At 32.0% G+C, this 22,720-nt stretch overlaps 1 protein-coding gene across 1 annotated transcript; it reads right to left on the bottom strand.

Annotated features, from left to right (window-relative positions):
- Positions 1-8,411: 8,411 nt before the first annotated feature.
- LOC143071396 (uncharacterized) lies at positions 8,412-17,555 on the bottom strand. The gene is made up of 11 exons (XM_076245657.1): positions 16,317-17,555; positions 15,855-15,914; positions 14,266-14,318; positions 13,593-13,737; positions 12,643-12,865; positions 11,995-12,362; positions 11,289-11,403; positions 10,667-10,793; positions 9,637-9,748; positions 9,056-9,165; positions 8,412-8,525 (listed from the first exon to the last, which is right to left on the bottom strand). Exons 1-11 carry the CDS (start codon positions 17,190-17,192, stop codon positions 8,432-8,434), a joined length of 2,283 nt encoding a protein of 760 aa, XP_076101772.1. The 5' UTR covers positions 17,193-17,555; the 3' UTR covers positions 8,412-8,431.
- Positions 17,556-22,720: the final 5,165 nt, after the last annotated feature.

Consider the following 22,720-nt stretch of genomic DNA (forward strand, 5'->3'; position numbering starts at 1 on the left):
TATTGTCCTAATGATGCAATTTAAGGTACAACAAATGGAATTAAGTTTTTAACGACCTTGACTGTCTATACAGCCCTTGCACGGTCGGTACAATTTAAGGTTGACCCATCACTGCCTTTTTATCCTTTTACAAATTGAGAGCATTTTTTATATATCTGTCGACTAATGAGATATACATTAGGCTTTGACGGCTCTTTTGCATATTATATTAATTAGGATGAAACTCGTCATGAACAAAAATCAGGGTATCTACTAGTATATTATATTGAGATTTTATAAATCAGGATAGATGTATAATGTTTTTAATGTTACTGCCCAAGGTTATGGGGGAGAGTTTGGCGCTAACAAATTAGTTTAACCCCGCAACATTCTACATGTTTGTGTCTGTCCCAAGTAAGGACCCCTATTGCAGTGCACATAGTAGTTTCTGTATATCTTTATTTTTCGTTCATTGTTTGTACATAAATCTTAGTTTTTTGGTTTAAATTGTTTTACATTTGTCATTTGAATTATACATGTTATAGCTGACTATGCGATATGGTTTTTGCTTATTGTCGAAGACCATACGGTTACCTATAGTTATAAACCTCTATGGTATTTTGGTCTCTTCTGGAGAGTTGTCTCGGTTTGCCAATTCTACCTCATCTTTCTTCTTATTTTGATATTTTAACCCTGATGTATTCATGTGTCAGTCCGAAGCAAGCAATCTCGTCAATGGTGGTCTTTTGTGATACTTTAATGGTTTTTATTTGTTTTGTTTTTTTACTTTTTTTTATGCCTCCGCCGCTTGTCCAAAGAAGCTTTAAGTGTTAACCTTGACCTCATTCCTTTTGTATTCTTGTCTTATCGTTTGTCGCACTGTCCATCCCAAAAGTATTTTGACATATTATAAGAAAGCTTGAGCGGGACCAACCGTGTCCTCAGACACATTTTTCTTTCCTTTCTTTTGTCAATTTAAGACTTTATTGTAGATTCTTGATAGTCTCTGTAAAAGTTGTACACCAGGCAATTTACACCTTATTGTATAGACACACTTTTGTCTTTTATCAAAGGTAATATGAGGATCTCCGTTTAGTAAATCCTATTCAAAACCCGATATAGTTATTATTTTGTGTCGTTTTGCGAAGACACCAAAACATCTTTATATGAACTCTCTATTAACATACATATAAAAAGAAGATGTGGTATGATTGCCAATGATAGAACTCTTGACAAGAGACCAATAACACAGAAATCCACAACTACAGATCACCGGCGTACGGCCGTCAACAACGAGCAAATCCCAAACCGCATAGTCGGCTATAAAAAGCCCCAAAATGAAAAAATGTAAAACAATGCAAACGAGAAAACTAACGGCCTAATCAATGTGCAAAAAATATACGAAAAACAAATATATAACACAGCAAAAATCGACAACCACTGAATTACAGGTGCATGACTTGGGACAGGCATATACACACAAAATGTGGTGGGATTAAACTAGTTTGTTGGTGCAACCCCCCCCCCCCCCCTCAACCTGGGACAGTGGTGTAACAGTACAGCATAAGAACTAACTATAACCAGGTGCTCCGCAGGGCGCAGCTTTATACGATCGCATAGGTCGAACCCTGAACAGTTGGGGGCAAGTATGGACAAAACATTCAAGCGTGATACAGCTCTGAATTTGGATTGTGATCAAATTTTTGACATTACATGGTGTTTTTTTTTACACAAAACAAATGTCAAGATTTTACAAATTAATTAAAGATTTCTTCTTCAAACTTTTTAAATCTAAAATTAAATAGTTGACACAGCATAGGTTTCTGACACAGAATGAATGTGGTCTAATGAACTTAAAAGTTTTTTTTTGCCTTTGAGCAATTCACTATGCTGTTGAATATTAATCCTCTCAAAAAAATGTTTGAAGAAATTTTCTTTTTATTGATGAAATCTGAAATGAGAAAAATTTAACCCCCCCCTTTTTTCACATCCCCGTTTCCCTTTTTCCAAACCTGATATCAATTCAAATTTCTAATGGAGTTTGCAACAATAACTACTCTTTTAAATACATCATAAAATATTAAAATGTAAAATAAAGTGCTTGTTATTACTGAATGGTAATGATTGGTTGGTAGTAAAAGTGAATATACATTGTTTATTGTATAAAACAATAAAAAAAACTTCATCAGCAACATTTTATATTGGCAAATTTCCAATGAAGTTATTTACATAAAGTTATTGGCAAATAAAAATAGAAAATGACATCATAGTCATGTCTGGCAAATGTCCAACATACATTATCTAAAAACATTTTAGATAAGATAAGGAAAAAAAGCTTCATCAGCAACATTTTATATTGGCAAATTTCCAATGAAGTTATTTACATAAAGTTATTGGCAAATAAAAATAGAAAATGACATCATAGTCATGTCTGGCAAATTTCCAACATATATTATCAACTACTATTCTATACAAAGAAAGATAACTCCAATTGAAAATTAATTGCCATTGCACAATATTGTGCAATTAGATATTTCTTGCTATTGTGCAATACTGTGCAATTGAAAATTTCTTGCTATTGCACAATACTTGATATGGAATCCTGATTTGGACCAACTTGAAAACTGGGCCCATAATCAAAAATCAAAGTACATATTTAGATAAAGCATATCAAATAAGCCCAAGAATTTAATTTTTGTTACAATCAAACTTAGTTTAATTTTGGACCCTTTGGACCTTAATGTAGACCAATTTGAAAACTGAACCAAAAATTAAGAATCTACATACACAGTTAGATTTGGCATATCAAAAAACCCATTTATTCAATTTTTGATGAAATCAAACAAAGTTTAATTTTGGAACCCCATTTGGACCAACTTGAAAACTAGGCCAATAATTAAAAATCTAAGTACATTTTTAAATTCAGCATATCAAAGAACCCCAAGGATTCAATTTTTGTTAAAATCAAACTAAGTTTAATTTTGGACCCTTTGGACCTTAATGTAGACCAATTTGAAAACGGGACCAAAACGGGACCAAAAATTAAGAATCTGCATACATAGTTAGATTCGGCATATCAAAGAACCCCAATTATTCAATTTTTGATGAAATCACACAAAGTTCAATTTTGGACTCTTGGGCCCCTTATTCCTAAACTGTTAGGACCAAAACTCCCAAAATCAAACCCAACCTTCCTTTTATGGTCATAAACCTTGTGTTTAAATTTCATAGATTTCTATTTACTTATACTAAAGTTATGGTGCGAAACTAAAAGTATTCGGACGACGACGACGACGACGCAAAAATAATGCTTATTTGGGCCCCTTTTTGGCCCCTAATTCATAAACTGTTGTGACCTCAACTCCAAAAATCAATCCCAACCTTCCTTTTGTGGTCATAAACCTTGTGTTAAAATTTCATTGATTTCTATTCACTTTTACTAAAGTTAGAGTGCGAAACTAAAAGTATTCGGACGACGACGACGACGACGCCAACGTGATAGCAATATACGACCAAAAAATTAAAATTTTTGCGGTCGTATAAAAATGAGTTTAAAAGTCGTAACTCATCAGATGTATACAAATAGATATACATCTAACACAAATAGAGTGGACGTGGCCGGTACTTGTGTTTATTCATGAAAACTTGAAAACGATAATAAAATTTCTAATCCTTCGGATTCACGGTAAGAATTTTTGATAGACTGTTATTTCAACCGGGTTCAGATTACAACTCCTTTAAATGTTGGATGTACTAACTGTTACAACATATGACAAGAATCATCTAGAACAATTCTTGGCGTTTTACTGATAAATAAATTACGTACTAAATAAGTAAATCGGAGATGGAGCATAATGTTTTAGTATCTATTTCTTTTTCTGGTTCTTGTTCTCTAACTTTTTCGTGCCAACATTTTATTTTTACCATTTAATATGAACTCGTAAGTTTTGATATTGAGGTGTATAACCATAAAACGATATGTCACATATAATCTTGACCATCAAGCGACCTTGACCTTCTAATAAAGGGTTAATTAATTACTATTTTGGAACATCTATTTGTCCGGGTTATTACTTTCTATCATTTGCCGTAGGCTTTAGTTTGTTGGTATTTGCGTGCATTGCGACAAGAAGAGGTGTCTTGTCCGCAGCAGATGACCTTGACATTCGACCTCAAGTAAAACAACTGAATTCCAAAATACCGACATATAAGTATAGCCACCTAAACCATATACATTGTTTTGTCATGGCAATATTTTTCTGGTGCATTGTAGGGGTAGTAACTCAGGGCTATGCCCAGTCACTGAATATATGATAAATTATTAAATATATCGGAACCCATCAGCTCAGATCACCATTGCCTAAATCCTTATTGCCATGACTCGTATGGCTTCTATTTATTCCTCGAAAGCATGTCTTGCCGTCCCTTTATCATTAATTGTGTATAGTATTTTGACTGCCAGTAAGATCCCACTCCTAAACTGTATATATCGATATATATATTCTTAATTGCTATGACAATATTTGTCTTGTTTCATGTACATTCTGATATCTTAAGTAGGTATAGATCTTGCCAAGTGCTAAGTTCCGCCTATACTATATCCGTTCGTAGCTTACAAAACAAATTTCCACTGCACCATATGAATCAACCCTGGACGCTGTGGCCTTCCCCACAGAAACTGTATATTGTCAAATATAGCACAACCTATTCAAAATCACAACCCTTAACCATATACATCTTTTATGATCATGATTGGACCGTTACATTGCAAAGGCTTTGTTCCTGGTTCCCATTTCCAATTCTTATTATTGTGAATCGATACTACTAGTGTTCGGATTGACCTCAACCTTGTTTGTCACAATACCACCTTCCTATAAATATGGTACACTAAAGATGATCCTGAAACTGTAGTCTTTTTGATTGCAAAAATGTACAACTTTTTTTGGTGATGTATCTCCCTGTACTGTTCATGACATTGTTGTAAGGAATCTTATCTCAGGCATAACTGCTTGAGTGTAAGGGGCATGGTTTCTACAGTAGCAGGTTAGGTACAAGGTGCTTGCATTCTTCGATGCAGTACTATCTACAATATTGGTTTACTTGTACCTGTGTGTGTATTATACTGGTATTATACCTAGGGGTTTAAGACCTTTTGATATTCATTGATAAACCTCTACATATTTTTCTAGAAGGAACACACGTAAATGTAGTCAATTCAATAACTAGGAGAATAATAGATTTCTTCGCTGAGCGCAGCTGGATACGGCCGCAGAGGTCCAACACTGAACAGTTGGGGCAAAAATGGACACAATATTCGCACTTGAAACAGGTCTGAATTTGGATTGTAATTAAATAGATAGTTGACACATATTAGGTTTCTGACACTGACTGAAGTAAAAGAACTTAGAATTGGTTACTAGTATATGATTTGAATTTTGATTTTTTTGACATTCTTTTGACATTATATGAGTTTCTGACACAAAACAAATGTCAAGATCTTACAAATCTATTATGCAATATGGTGCAATTAAAAATTTCAGATTTCTTCTTCAAACTTTTCAAAAATTTGGAATTTGAGAAATTTGGAAAAAAAAATTGAAAACTTCTACCCCCCCCCCTTTTTTTGCAATATCCAAAACCTGACGTTTCTTTATACATTATTTACAAGTAGTGTAAGGGAGGTAAATCCGAACATACCAAACATTGTATGGTAACTGTTTTTGAGTTCCCTCCCTTACACTGCTTTTAAATTGTCTTAATTGTCCATTGACCAGAAAAACCTAGTTTCCCCCTTTTTTTTGCCCCTTATTCCCCTTTTTTGCCCCTAATTCCAAAACGTTTTGAGCAGTAACCCCCAAAAGTCATTACTAACCATCCCTAAATGGTATGGAAACTTGTGGTATAATTTCAGAGAGATGCATACACTTAAACACAAGTTATTGTTTGAAAACTACAAAAATGCTTATATTGGCCCCTTATTCCTAAACTATTGGGACCATAACACCCAATGTCAATCTCAACCTTCCTTTAGTGGTAATAAACCTTTTGGTGAAAAATTTATAGAGATCCATTCACTAAATCTAATCTTTGTCTGGAAACTAAATGCCTCTTCGGACGAAGCAGACGACATACCATTATACAACATAATTTTTTTTTTGCCGTCATATAAAAACAACCCCAAAGATTACCCTCCATTTTTGGAGGCTTTTGTGCAATACACTATGCTGTTGCCTATTGAACCCCCTTTTTTATTTGCAAATAGTCCAAACCTGACATTTTTCCTTATACATAAGTAGCCTAAGGGAGGTACATCTGAACATACACAATATTGTATTCTAAATGTATTTGGGATACCTCCCTTACACTGTTTTTAAATTGTCTTACTTGTCCATTAATAGAAAATCCTAGTTCTTTCCCCCTAATTCCTAAATGTTTTGAGCCATAACCCTCCAAAAGTCAATCCTTATCATCAGCTCGTGGTATGGATACTTGTGGTATAATTTCAGAGAGATTCATACACTTTAACATAAGTTATTGTCTGCAAACTACAAATATGCTTATTTGGGTCCCTTTTTTGCCCGTAATTCATAAACTGTTGGGACCATAACCCTCAAAATCACTCACAACCTTCCTTTAGTGGTATTGAACCTTCTGGTAAAAATTTTAAGAGATCCATTCACTTCAACTAAAGTTATTGTCCAGAAACTAAATGTGTCTTCAGACGCTGACAACGACATGATAGCATTATATGACGCCAACAAATTTTTGCGCTCCTATAAAAACTTAAACCTTCCAGAATTATTTGAGTTTATGAATGTTTCTGTTTTTCCTAGGTCAGTGGATATGCCTGTTTTTGCAGTGACTTCTGAGGTTTGAGTAAAAAAATAATAAGTTCAAGTTGGAGGATTAGAGGGAATGTAGATAAAACGTGTGTCTGGTGCAAAAAAAAAAGTCGTTCCTGGTATCTATGAGGAGTATATTTTATTCATACATACTTGTATATTATGAATGTAACTTATTATGTAACTTGTTTTTGAAATCTGTATTATGGAGCAGAGTAGTTAAAAGCTTAATGTACAGAGGGGAAGTCAGCTCATTGCTGAATAGTCCAGTGACCTTCAAATGTTTAAATTTTTATCCTCTGCTTTAAGGTTGCTTTTTGTAATGGACTATAAACAAGTAAATTTTACATTGTTTGGTTTGTCATCAATGGAAAATAAAGATCTGAAAGATAAACCAGTCACTGTAGAAAATGAAGAGCACATATGAGTGTGAAAGATTATACAAGGAATGTTTAGGCATTGACTTTGTCACCAAGATTTTCAATGTGATTTCAAGGATAAGTTATGACAAGGATGTGGAATAAATACAATTTCTTAGCTTCTAAAACTTCAGCATCATCAACAGAGAAGAATATGCATTTTTTAACCTGACCACATCTCTTTAGCTGTATCAACAATAATTTGTTTTATGTGCAACAAAAAAAACATCATTCCAATAGTTTTATTACATAAAACCTATTTGTGCATATATACAATAACATATATGTATCAAAATAAAAATACTTATAAATCAAGGCAGAAAATTGGCATTTCAAAAAGTTTTGACATCAACCTTTTACTTTACAACAAAACTGAAGTTCTACCATGAAAAAGTTTAATCTTAAAATAGAATTGACACCAGTGACTTAAAATTAAAGATCCAATTTAGGGGAAAAAACAAGGAGGAAAAAAATGCATTATCTTAAGAAATATCATTAATTGGATTGAAGTAAAATTGTATTACTCTAAACATAAATTTTTTATTCAAACTTGACCTCTGTAAAGAAGAAAAATGTTTAATTTTTCCTCAATTCTAGCTATACATAAGTATAACTACAGAAATTCAAGTTACAATTAATTTTCATTATATCTAAATAATTTTCGATTCAAAAGTAGACAAAAAAGCCAACTCTTTAAAAATATTTAGTAAATGTTTTCCAGATGTTAGTGTCTGATATATCTACAGAAATTACCAGTCCTGTGTTTTTTTTTTATTAAAACTACGACAATTTAACAATTTAAAGGCTTGTATCATACTTTTAATTCTATAAAATTACTAATAAAGGGAAGGTTATTTTTTTATATCAGGTACTTTTACCTAAAAGATACTGAAAATATTATTTTATTTAAAAATTTATATAGACACTTATATAAAAGAACACTCGAAAACTATTTAGCAAATTGTAGTATCCATAACTAATTATTATAATTTTTTCTGCATATTACTTTTCATTTATAAAGATTCATGATTATGATAAAATAAAACAAATTAATGGTATAAATTAAAGCCTCTACATAATTGAATGTCAAATCTGTGCAGAACATTTTGATACAATTGTATAATATAAAACACACTATGGAATATAATACTATAAACTGTAAGCAAAACTGTTCACAACAACATAAAAACATTATTTGCTGTCCTTCTTTTTAGTTGGTTTTGCTTTTTCTTGAGCTTTCCTTGAGATAGTCTTATTTGTGTTGGCATATTTTCTTGCATCATCTCTAAAAAAAGATAGATTAAAGCAAAATTAACACACAATTACAATTGCTATAGAAAGTTCAAATAACAATTTAATCATAGAATTCTTAATTTAAATATTTTTTAGAATCCCAACCAGCATCAAAATTATGAAGATAATGATGTGAATTTATTGTCAAAATGAATCATTTTTTGTGGAGTTGTTATGCTAACAAATCAAACATTGTTAGTATTTGAAAATAGATGTATGAGGATTGTTTTTCATAAATGAATCATGCTTTGTTCTACTGCCTTAATTGCTATTTAAGACAGGAGTACTGTGGTTTCAGTTACATTTGTTGAGTACCAATTTTCATGGATTTCTTTGGTACAGGGGAACAACAAATAAAAATGTTCAGCAAAATATATTTTTTCTAAAGAAATGTATGCAGACTTAGTCATAACCACGAATTTAAATATACAAGAATATGTAAGATTTCCTCAATCCATGAAAGTAAATAAATGAATTAACAGTAAACCAATTGTAATAATTATTAATTTGTTTAATACTAACCTGTTCATTTTAGTTTTGTCTCTGCAACCTTTACCCCCTTCCCAGAATGCTGAGCGACTTTTTGTCATCAATTGATGGCAGGCATTACATGGTTTTTCCAATGCAAAAGGCTGGAATTTTTAAATATATTTTAAATTAAAACACACTCATGACACTTATGGTAGTAAGAAGGAAATAGCAAATTGTATAAATTTCTAATTGATGTAACAACCTTCAAACCTTTAAAAAGGTTTTGATACCTTGACATACAGTGGCAGATCCAGAAATGTTTATCTTTATAAAAATTCCACTAACTGCCTAAAAGGGGGCCCTCTCACGACTTGCTTCATTGATTCCCCATATAATCAACCCTGTTCCCCCCTCTAAATCTGCCTTTGATATAATATTTCTTCATTTTCACTATCAAAATAACTGTAGTGAAAACAAGTGACAGCTAACATTTAAACAAAATATACATTTAATGCATTGTACTGTAAAATATCTGAATCTCAAGTAAGGTTGAAAAAGGTCTAATTAAAAACTGTTATTTTTCAATAGATCGTTAAAAATTATAATATTCCCACAAAGTTTTTGTTCATTACCTGTTCTTTACAGCAATGGCCGCATATCATTCTGTTAGCTATAGTCATTAGATGATCTTCAGCGTCGTCATGACAAACGTCACATGGGTAACATTTCCCACAACATGGAAATCTGTAAAGTACACAGTTTACTTATTAGATCAATCAAGCTAGCCATGTGCCAAAGTATCCCATCATGGGCATTAAACATTGTTAAATATACACAGGCATATTTATTGTGAGTTTTCTTTCATTGTAGATTCAAACTTTACAAAATATTCATATGATAATTAGGAAGGGAAATAAAGAAAATTGATATGTAAATAATGGTAAAAGCTCTTGAATACAATGTATATTTATTACAACTGTAAATTCAGAAATAATTGCCAAGTTTTTATAATTGCAAATAAGGTGACTGGTTGTGTAATGCAATAAAAACTTGATTTGTGAAATCTGACACTTATATTTGTATGCAGATTTTCCAGAAATCGCAATAATTATTCTTACATTTTGGTCTGTCAAGTTGTAATCTTATAATAAATGCATGCAATAATTTCAGAATTAACAGAATATAGGATGACTCATAAATTGTTTCAATTTAGGTAAAAAATCTTGAAAAAGTTTCATAATTTGCACAGCATAATAAGGAGTGAATAGCAAACCCTACATATATTATTCTGTAATTCATAAGGTAACAATTTTCACAGGTTATGTGGTTAAAACATTGGTGGATTCAAACGTGTTACAGTGTTACAGCGTTGGATTGACTTCCTCATAAGCAACATAAATCTAAACGCTCCAATTAAAGTTTTTTTCATAGTATCTATTCTTAATTGAAAAAAAAAAGAAAACCTGCTAAAGATAGGGTTTTTATTGTGTTTTTTACTTTGACAATATATGGTTTCGATAGTCAAGGGCTGATGGGGTCATTTTTACTGTCAAACAATTTTGATAATTCTTGTTACACTCTATTAAAGTATCATCTATTTTTACACTAGCCTTAACTTTGCATTGGCCTACTTTTCCTAGTAAATAACTGAGTAAATCTTACCTAAACCATCTAAAACTCTTTTTGTAATGTCTACAAATTCCATTATCCGGAAGTTGGTTGCCAAGAATGATTCTGGGATCTTTTGGAATCTTTTTTATTCTCATTACAGGAATATTCACTGCACCATCTGAAATTCAAAACAGATAAAAAATCTATGTGTTTAAAAAAATCTGTAAAATATTGTACAAATGCATTCTATCGAAATGTCTATTTTAATGGGATATTATTGTCTCTTAGTTGGTTTCTAGAACTGGATTAAATGAACCGAATCAATACATTTACAAAGTTAACAAAATAAGGTCAACTACCCACAATGACAAACAACCCTAGGCCTACAAAATATGAAAGTTTACTATCAAATAGTCTAAGTCTTAGCCAAGTTGAACTCACAAGTTGTTATTGTTACAACAAATGGTCAAAGTTCCATAACTCTGGTAAAAAATTTCAAACTGGTCAAAAGTATGAGAAAAAATAATTCATCCGAGTTTTTAAAAGTTTTCTGTCAATTTGCCACATAGTATTGATGTGTTTCAAACAGATAGAGACCATTGCCATTTCCCCAGCTGCAAGAAATGCTGAGGACAATAAACTTAGAGAATTTAGTGTCTTAATGAGCACTCACCTTGGTTAAGAAAAGATGGTTGGAGTTCAGTAAACCTGACTGAATCAGCTGCTACTTTCATCTTTTGATAGCAAGTATAACATGATACATCCTTCAGTTGTTCTGGAGGCAAACCCTGTAATAAATATGCATTTAAGTAAAATAAAACTGTCAGGGAGTAAAAGAAAATTTCAGGGAGCTCAGCAATATCAAATGTTTTATGACTTACACCATTAACTTTCTTCTGTTAATATTTCTTTTCTTTTTTTATTTTAAATATCACAGACTACCTGATTTTACCTAAATATTGAATGTTTGTGGAATATAAATTATATAAAAAGCATTTTAATTTCTGTTTATAAAGAGTGTATAGAAAAATGTTATTTTAATATTCAATTTTCTTCTGTTAGTTTAAAATAATATTCAGATGACCAAGATGTGAAGTACAAATGTACTTGTGAACATGATGCATCCCAAAAATAGTAGCATTGAGTCAATATCATTTCCAAAAATAGTAACATCAAGTAAACACCATTTTCAAACTTGCAATTTATTTACATATTTAATATATACATTAAGGACTTTCACTTATAAAGTCAATAGGTTTTATATGGACCTGTTGAGATTATATTGAATCTCAGATTTTTCCTTTGTCAATATATTCTTAACAGGTCCATATATGACATATTGACCTCGTCAAAAGTCCATGATTGATGAATATGTTTACCTGAACTGTTGTTTCCTTTGAACATCTCATGCATCCTAATTTGAACTGACAATCTTGCATTACCAGATCAAAAGCAGTACATCCTTCTACATCTAAATAACCAATGACAGAGGAGTATTGATGAGCCATGGATGGTCGAAAGTTAACCAACTGTGACTGGTTACATTTCTGACAGGGAACAGCATTGACCTGGTTTGGAGGAGTCTTCACATCCAGACGATTGTGACATCTGGTACACTGTATGATAATCTTTATCTGTAAGAATACCAAGGTGGATGCAGAATCCCTCAATTGAAGATTTCTTAGTCTGACTTCTGTACCTCTCACTTCAGTTTCTGTAACATCTAAGTCTTTCTTACTGTTCGGTTCTATAAAATAATTAAGAGGGTTAAAAATAGTTTTGATACGGAGTACAACTTTGTTAAGTTGAAATATAACATCGAAAGGATAGAAAATAGCTTTTGAAAGTGAAACATAATCGTTCTTATAGTTCTGTCGAAATTTTTATGTTGAAAGTCATAAACAACAATCATTTTTGTAAGTTGAACATAAAACTTTTTTCTTTAAAAAGAATTCTTACTAATTTTAAATCATTCAAGTAGAACTAAATAAGCACGGCTGTTAAGTATATTTTGTTTTAAGATCTACCTTCTGCATATTCATATTCATCACCACTGCTGAAGGTTTCAGTAGGTCCTGTGTAAATTTCTTCTACATCTTCCTTTTTATAAACAGTAAATTCTCTCTCCTCTGTGTCACTTCCTGTTTCATCACTGCTGTCATCTGCTGAGGAACTAACAGCTTCTTTTTTGAGCTGACTAGCTGGAATGAACTCCATTCCTGCAGCTTTTGCCATAATTTCTCTTTGATACTAGATGACGAAAAGATAATTCAATGAAAATTAAGAAAACCTGTATTATATCAAGGGCAGAAGTGTGTGGACTTCACAAAGTTTGTTATAAACTAAAAGTGAGCAAATTGTGTTAAAAAATTTAAACTTAAAATACAAAAGACCGTAGCCTTGATTTGATATATTTCTGTTTACATTTTTCATAGACAGTACAGAATAGAGCAAATAAAATGAAGGAATGAATATATCAAACTCTATTTAAGAATATTACCACTAAAATCTAATGATAAACAAGGCTTATTAGTTCACTTGACAAACAAACAGTAAAGGATGAGGAATTTCTTTACATTACTTTTTTTTTGCAGGCTTTCACAACAAACAAAAACATCAATATAAATTTTGAAGCTTATTTATCAATGAATGTCACTTGTTAGCCATGTTAACCTCTTAATGATAAATTTAAACAGAATGTTATTTAAGGATGGCAGAGGCAGATTTAGGGGGGTCACTGAAGCTTGACAAGAGCGGCCCCCCTCTTATGCAGCCAGTGGGCCCCCACTTATGAAAATTTCTAGATCCGCCACTGGACAATGCTGGATGGGTGTCACACTGATGTTTACCCCAAAACTAACTTTTTGTGTCAAGACCTTTATATGACCTGCGTATGAACATGCATAAATTTTGTCACCACAGATTTTCTTCTCAACATGTTTACACATAATTTAATGTAATTTATTGTATTTTATACCTGTTTCAAACCTTCTGTAACCATATCCTCCAAACTACGATCAAACCATTTTAAGAATGGTCTAAACACCATATTAATAACTCCTCTCTTGATATTCTGCTTATCTTTCTCTTCAATCCATTCCTGAATTGACACCTCCACATATCTAAAGGACATAAACATGATTATCATTCTATCATGATTAGTGCTTGATAAAAAATATTCAAAACTTGCATATGTTGCCATGTATCATTAAGCATTGTTAATAGTTTTAAATTAGTAAATGTACCAGTTAACCCCAATTAGATTTTCAGTCTTTTTGTTTCAGTCATATGTATTTAAGCAAGCAATGCATACAGAACACAATATTGATTCAGTTAAAATCCCTCTAAATGGAAATATAGATCCTGTATCTATGCTTCTCATACACCATGCATACTGTTTGAACTTCTTATAAATGTTTCTATTTTTTAACTCCATTGACTCACCAGTGCTACATGAATTTCAGTGTATTAATTGTACAGGAATCATTTATATGATACCTTTAAATCATGCAATATAAATTTGAATCTTGCTTGTTCAGTGGGAAGTATTGATACCATGCCACTTAATTTACTAAGTAATTTTTTGTACTTTATTATGTAGTGAGTAAGTCTGAACTATCATTATAAGTATTACTTTGAAGAACACTTACCTTCTTACAGTTTCAGGTAAATTCTGTTCTTGTGGCAAACAAATTTCCATCATCTAAAAAGATCAGTGATGTATATATACTCATGGTATAAACTTTATATTTAACAGATCTACTATTACTTTAACATATGTTTAATGCATAAATCACAATTATTACTTATACAGATAGAAGACTATACCATGTATACTATTCAATGAATATTGAAAAAACAAAACAAATGCTTGGGTTTTTTTTATGGAAAGATACATTAACATATTTGTTTATCTAAACACATCATTATATTACCGAATGAAAATCTTTCTACTTATTGTCAATCAATTTTCTTCTGTCCACGTTTACAAGGGTATTTATGTATCATAGAAGTTTAAAGTGTGAATGATATAAGATAATTCTCACTAAGGATCTTTACACTGATATATATTTCATGTATTCTTTTGAACTTACTGCACATGTTCATGTACAAATCATGCACATATACATAAAATTGAGAATGGAAATGGGGAATGTGTCAAAGAGACAACAACCCGACCAAATAAAAAACAACAGCAGAGTGTCACCAACAGGTCTTCAATGTAGCGAGAAATTCCCGCACTAAAAGGATGGTTGTGCTTCTTAAGGTGTTGGTAAATGATACTTTTGAATTTATTGGGTCTTTTAAAACGATACAGATGTTCTTGAGTGCGTTTAGATAAATATCGTCCAGTTTCTCCTACGTATTGAATACCACACCCCGGTTTGTTTCATGTGAGTAAATAAATAATACTGTTTGTTTTTCAAGTTATATCAGTTTCAAAATTTGAAGAAAATGTGCGACCATTAAACATGGGCCTTACCGTATTGTTGGTGGAAAGACGGGGACATGTAAGTCATTTTTTGGCATGACACTTATCGATAGAAGGGTAACCACGATTTTTATTGTTAAAAATGTTAGCGATGGTAGTATTTTTAGATAACCGATTTTGAAGATTGAGACGTGTAGATACCCTTTGAACAAGTTTAGTATTTAGTAATTTTCCATTTCTAAGCTTCATAATTGTTTTGTTGGTGAATTATATAATAAAGGAGCAAAGACTGGCGTTATATAAAATGGATAAATTTGTTCGGCTAAAAATGTCAAACGTTATCAGTATTAATTACCCGAAAAAGATAGGGTATATCAGGGTAGGACTGATGGCTGACTAAAGAGTAGAATGGGGCTGAATATTGAAATACTGCTTTTTGATAAATATTCCTAAAGTAATGAACTAGAGCAGTTCTCGCTCGGACACACACTCCATAATCTAGTATATTATAAGAGCATAAACCTGAAGCACGGGGAGGCACTCTACTGCCTCCACACGGCACTAAAAACAAACTCTGTAAAAAATAAAATTGAGAATGGAAATGGGGAATGTGTCAAAGAGACAACAACCCGACCAAATAAAAAACAACAGCAGAGGGTCACCAACAGGTCTTCAATGTATATATGTTAGCGGCAATAAGTAAAATTAGGCATAAAGATTAAATCCTAGGCAATAAGCTAACGCAAATAAATACAATAAACATGTACATGTACATGTATATAAAAATATAATGTTAGCCTAATTTACCTTTAATGGGTATTTCACAGGAAATGCAATCTCCAGTTCAAACAATTTTACATCATAGGGCTGAAAACAGATAAGAGAATGTAAATATATATAAAACAGATAAGATAGGCAGACATAAAACAGATAAGATAATATATATTTTGTCCCGCTACTAAAATTGCATGCCACATTAACATTTTAATAAGCATTTGAAAACTCTGATTTTTTAAAAAAAATTTGGTTGTTTAATGTACAGAAACTGTTACAATGTACATACATCATGTACATGCATATATGTAAATGTATCATAATCAAACATATAATTTTTTTTTTAAATTTCAAATATATGCATTTTTTAAACAGTTTATTTGAATCGATTTAAATTGCAGTAGTTTTGTTGTTGTTGTTGTCTTACATTTACATTGTACAACAGACAACCCATCCCAATTTAACCATAAACCCATCTTTTATAAATAGCCTTACCCAATCAGGATCACTGGATGAAAAACTAAGCTGAAATACATCTTTGTCATCAACCTTTGGCAAAACTGTCAATTTTTCTTTCGGGAACCTTTTCTTCAATTGTTGTAATTCAATACATCTAAGCTGATCGACTTCCTCATCAGAAGCAGATTCTCTTATCAATTCTCTAATAACATTTCCAGCTGGAATGGAATCGGCTGGCTTCAATATGATTTTCTCTGAGCTTTTTGAATTATTGTCAACATCTGGAACGTTTTCTGGTATAGAAGCTGTGCTTGTTTTAGTGTTTTGTTTGACTATGTCCTTCAAAATAGCATCTTCCTTGTCTACATGTCTGTATCTGCAATCTTCTCCTTTCTTACAACTACCAGCTTTGTAGTATTGGCAGATAGGTTTTCTCCTTCTTTTTGGTTTCACATCTGGAGCATTAGATTTAGATCTCTCTTGTTTTCCGTTAGATGCAGCAGCACCGTGTGGTTTGGTTCTGCCCTCTTCCACCTGCACACGAGGCACTGGTTTAACCTGTTGACCTCCATCTGGGTGTTCAAACCTGCACTTTGTTCCAAATTTACAATTTCCATATTGATAGAAATAGTGACAGACCTTTAATGGTTTGACAGTGTGGTCTTTCTGATTAAGAGTTACCTCCTTCTTTACTGATTCATTTTGTTCTGTTGGTTGGATAAAATCTTGAGAAATGGTAGAACTTAAAGTTGGAGACGAATCTACAATTTCACTGCTTAGATTTCCATCATTGTTGTGATTTCCTTGAGTAATATCTGGTGAAAAACTGTGCAAAAATCTACAACTAGTCCCAAACTTGCAACCTCTAGACTTTTTGTAAAACTGACAAATAACTTTAGAGGACTTTTGCATACTATGAGAACTACTGTTTGAAAGTTTAGCTGTCTTCTCAGACACCTTTAAATCTTTAGACTCAACAAGAAGACGAACAACAGAAAACAGTTTTGTCTTGTTATGTGACTGAAAGCAAACCTGACTGCAGTAGTTCGTAGGAAACACTTTCACTGTTAAATCAAAGACGAAGTTATAGTCTGGAACTAAAACTTTCAAATTATTGAACTGTTCCTAATTATTCTATATAAACGAAGGCTCACCAGAGACGCCCTCCACTCAACTGGTGATAAAGTTTGTTGATTTGCTTTTAAATAGGTAAAATTGGGCCATATAAACTAAATAAAGAACTATGACGAAATTGTCTTGCACAACAAATCGAAATTTAGAACAAGGTTGTCTACTGGTTTTATGATTAGTATTCTGTACAGAAAATACGTCAGTGTCAACAGGGAACCTTCTTCTTCTTTTCTGTATCTTCCTCCTGCTAATGAGGAGGACATCCAAACGGATTTTTTTCTTTTTTTTTTCTTCTTTTCTTTTTTATTATATCCCTCCACTATCTTGAGCACCACAGGTTATCTTGTAATCATAACAACGGATTTAAAAAATATATATAAAACCATAGGCGTTTGTGGAGTGGACCCCCCTTTTTATTTTTGCTTTTTATATTTTAGTTGAAAATACTTTTTTATATTTCAACTTATATTAACTTAGTGTTAAAAGAATAAAGAATATGAAAGATGGTTTACTGTATGATACCTATATGTGTAACAAAAACATGTTTAATAATAATATTGAATGATGGTATTCATCCATACATTTCATTTTTAAAAAGATGAATATTCATAATTTGGAAGTGAAGCTCAACTTTTTTATCAAGTCAGTTAAGCAAAAACTTTGTAATAGTTTTATAAAATTTTGGAACACAAAAAGAACAGATACACAGAGTAGTAAATTAGATACTTATTTCAAACTTAAAACTTGTTTTTCGAAAGAAATGTATTTATCCTTAAACAATTTTCAATTGAGAAGTGCCATATGTAAAAGGCACTGGCTACGGTTACATGGAAATGTAACAATAATAAAAATATTATTGTTACATTGGAGACTAAATGCCGGAATGCATGGTTGGGTAAGGACCTGTTTAATTACGAATGTAACAATAATTATTGAGGCTACGGTTACATTGCGTTATTGTTACATGAAAAAAAGCAATGTACGATGGGACTAGTAATATATATGTACGAAATAATAAAAGTTGAGGACATTTATTACATACATTTATAACATACAATTTATTTACAATGACAATTTCTACAAATCCAGTAAGTTGTTTTTAAAGTCCGACACATTTTTGATGAACGAAATTACGTCCTCCACGGATACGTGTATACGTACATACATAATTTCTTAGTATTTAAGTAACAGTTAGCAAACCTTGCTTTTGATTATCAATTTGCGTCAAGTTATAACGCTGTATGAAATGTATGTCTTGATATTGTTTCAGTTTCGTTTAAAACGCATCCAAAGTTTTATTTTTTTTTCACCATAAACAAAATTGGTCCAAAGTATAATGGCAGTAATAAGAGTAGGTGTGCAGTTAAATACTTTAAAAAAGTGAAACCATTGAACTATATTTTTCGCCTTTGACAGTCACACTCCTAATCTTGAGTAGTATCTTTAAGAACATCAAAACCGTTAATACGTAGTAAAACTATTCAAGTTGTACACCATTTGTTGAATAATAATATTTTATTATTTATCAGTATTAAATTACAAATATTGTTTAGTACATATGAAAGAATGAAGCAATACAACTATAGAAGATTTAAGTTTAATCAATCTAGCGTACATTGCTGTTTTTCATGTAACAATAACGTAATGTAACCGTAGCCTCAGTAATTATTGTTACATTTGTAATTAATCGGTTCCTCACCCAACTTTGCATTCCGGCAATTAGTCTCCAATGTAACAATAATATTTTTATTATTGTTACATTTCCATGTAACCGTAGCCAGTGCCTATGTAAAATTAGAATCAGTGCACATGATCTCAAAATAGAAAGAGACAGGTATAAAATATTATATATAGAAAGAAATCAAAGGCTTTGTAAGAAATGTACTCTAAATCTGGTTGAAGATGAACAACATTTTATAACTAGTTGTCCAGCATACAAAAATGATAGGGAGATATTTTTCAAAAAGATAAACTGTATTTGTCCTAATTTTATACATCTTTCAAATGAGGCAAAATTTGTTTGGTTATTTACTAATGAAAATTTGTCTGTACTTAAATATTTAGGGAGCTATATTATTACATGTCTAGATGTTAGACGAAATGTTAATTAATGTATGTAATAACAATGATAATTGTAATGATTTTATGGTTCTCATCCTGCCTGGAACTAAATGTATTTGATTTTTATAGAATGAAGATAATAACACCTATCTGAACTTTTTTAATGTTTCATTTTATTATGTAAAAATGTTTTTCTGTTACAAATCATGATGTATTGTTCTATGTGTACATGCTATGCTGCCCATCAAGGGCCCTTGATTGTTACTTACTTAGGGTGTTATCTAACCAAATAAAATGCTTCACAGGGCGAGGTTTGATAAAAAAAGGTTTCTGACACAGAATGAATGTGGTCCAAGAAATTGAAAATTTTTAACTTGGACATTTACCTTTTATGGTCCAATATCCGAAATCTAAATACATGGTTAGGTTCAGCATATCAAAGAACCCAAGAATTCAATTTTTGATGAAATCAAATAATTTCAATTTTGGACCCTTTAGACCTCAATGTGGAACAATCATGACAATTTGATAACATGGCCCAAATATAAAAAAATCTAAATACATGGTTAGATTCAGCATATCAAAGAACCCCATATATTCATTTTTTGTTGAAATCAAACAAAGTTTAATTTTGGACCCCGATTTGGACCAACTTGAAAACTGGGCCCATAATAAAAATCTAAGTACATGTTCAGATTCAGCATATCAAAGAACCCCAAGAATTCCATTTTTGTGTAAATCAAACTACTAAGTTTAATTTTGGACTCTTTGGACCTTAATGTAGACCAATTTGAAAACAGGACCAAAAATTAAGAATCTAAATACACGGTTAGATTTGGCATATCAAATTTAAAGAAACCCAATAATTCAATTTTTGATGAAATCAAACAAAGTTTAATTTTGGCCTCTTTAGGCCCTTAATTCCTAAACTGTTTGGACCGAAACCTCCAAAATCAATCCCAACCTTCCTTTAATGGTATGCACCTTGTGTTAAAAATTTGATTGATTTCCATTCTAAAGTTATTATCCGGAAATCATCTGTCTTCGGCCGACGACAACGAGATATCAATATACAACCAAATTTATTTTTATTTTTGCAGTACGTGGTATAAAAAAATCTCTATCCTGAAAGATCAGGATAGAGGGTGTGACATGAGCCATTTTAAAGCTTATTAGTCCATCAGCTGGTAGGGTAAAATTTTAGTTCTGTGTTACACCCCAGGGTACCGCAATTTTTTGGTATAATTCTAAGGAGTAATGTCTGAAAAATATTTTAAAAGGTGTTATACTTTTGAAAAGGTTTCCAAAAGGGGTTAAAAGGGGACTTATTTAAGAGCATATCTAGTATTCGGTACTATTTTTTTTTAATTGAACAAATCATATCTTATTAAAACGGAGGTTGATTTTTATTTAATGTTTAAATCGTAGAGGACCAAGACAAAAAGGTGAGGGTAATTTCCAAAATTTCATGATTTGGAATGAAAAAAAGCATACGTACTGGTGTTGTTGATAAAACGGTATTTTTATATGGGTATTATGTTTTCTGGTCTGTGCGTCCGTTCGTTCGTTCGTCCGTCTGTCCCGCTTCAGGTTAAAGTTCTTAGTCTAGGTTAAAGTTTTTGGCCGACGTAGTTTTTGACGAAATTGAAGTCCAATCAACTTGAAACTTAATACACATATTCCCTATGACATGATCTGTCTAAATTTAATGCCAAATTAGAGATTTTCCTCCCATTTTCACGGACCACTGAACTTAGAAAATGATAGTGCGGATGCCCCGGACACATTATTGTTTAATTTACATTGAAAAATAGAGCATCAAGTAACTAAAGACTGTTGAAAAACATTGAAAGGTAAGAAAGAAAGAAATAGAATCACAAACCTGAGCAACCAGATATGCACGATTCTGTCACGTATTTATACATCACATTCATGAAATAACTCACATATTACTAAAAAAAAAAAAAAGACCTGTCAGGGTTTCTAGATCTATATTAAAGTTTTCTTAACAACAGAATCACCACATAAGGTCACAAAGAAGGTAAATCCATAGAATCATCATCATTTTCGTCACCTGCATTATACTGAATTATTATCATCATCATCATCTCCATGATCTTCGTTGTCATCGTTAGCAATATCAACGATTTGATAATCCTTATTGCTACAAGCATTAGAACATTTACAGCCATCTGTACAGGATAAACCTTGTTGAACACATGAACATCTTTTATTGGCACAACCAGCTTTACATGAACAGCTTATCAGAATTAATAAAGCATCTAACGCTGGCGGTTGGTCCAACCGATTGATTCATATATAACACACAAAAACCGCTTACGTGTTTTGGCAACTCTTCGTCTACCTCTTCAAAGGTTTCACCAAGACGGGATAGACTTTCTGAAAACTCCACAGAACGTGTCAAAACGCCGAATGCTTTGCTTTTTCCTTTATCAGACAAAACACTAAGTCTTACTTAATCACAACCAGTAGAGGCGTGAAATCCTGGCAGTGATCTACAAACATTCTCCCCCAATTTTGCACACATTAATTGCACATTTATTAATCTGCATTTGGAATAATGATATTAGAACTGATATAATTCTGAAAATAGCAGGCAAATACTTCCACACCAGTGTCAGAATATTTTATACCAATGGAATCGTAACCTTTGTCAGTCAGCTACGTGTTTTGCATGAAGAAACATCTTTGTGTCGGCTTCTTCCTGTATGCTTAGAAGCTCAATGCATTCTACTCTTGTCACTATTTCATTTTTAACATATATTTTGTGGCACATACTTCCATATGATACAAATAAATCAATACCTTCAAGTGTAAATTTATAGGATTGTTTACTCCATTCCGACTCAAAGAATTCAACAAGAGCAAATTTGTTTCTAGCAACTGACAAAAATTTCTTCAATTGCCGAGGACAAGATTGTGTTGATCTAGAAATTGACGTTATGATTTGCCCTCCCAAGGACCTGAGATCCCGTTCTAATTTTTTTTATGGATATTGTGCGATACTGATCAGTGACAAAATCAATGCGGGGAGCTTTTTCTGAAACTAAGGCAGCAACCATTTGATTTTCGGGGGGGGGGGGGGGGGGGGGCTATGTTTTTTTTTTGGAAAAAAAAGTTTGTTTTCAGTTTTTGGAGAAAAAAATAATTTGTTTTTGATTCTGAGAAAAAAAAATTGTTTGTTTCATCCTCAGCTGCCACTATATGTAATGCTAAAATTTAAAGAA

This window comes from Mytilus galloprovincialis, chromosome 4, assembly GCF_965363235.1.
Source record: "Mytilus galloprovincialis chromosome 4, xbMytGall1.hap1.1, whole genome shotgun sequence".
Classification (NCBI taxonomy): Eukaryota; Metazoa; Mollusca; class Bivalvia; order Mytilida; family Mytilidae; genus Mytilus; species Mytilus galloprovincialis.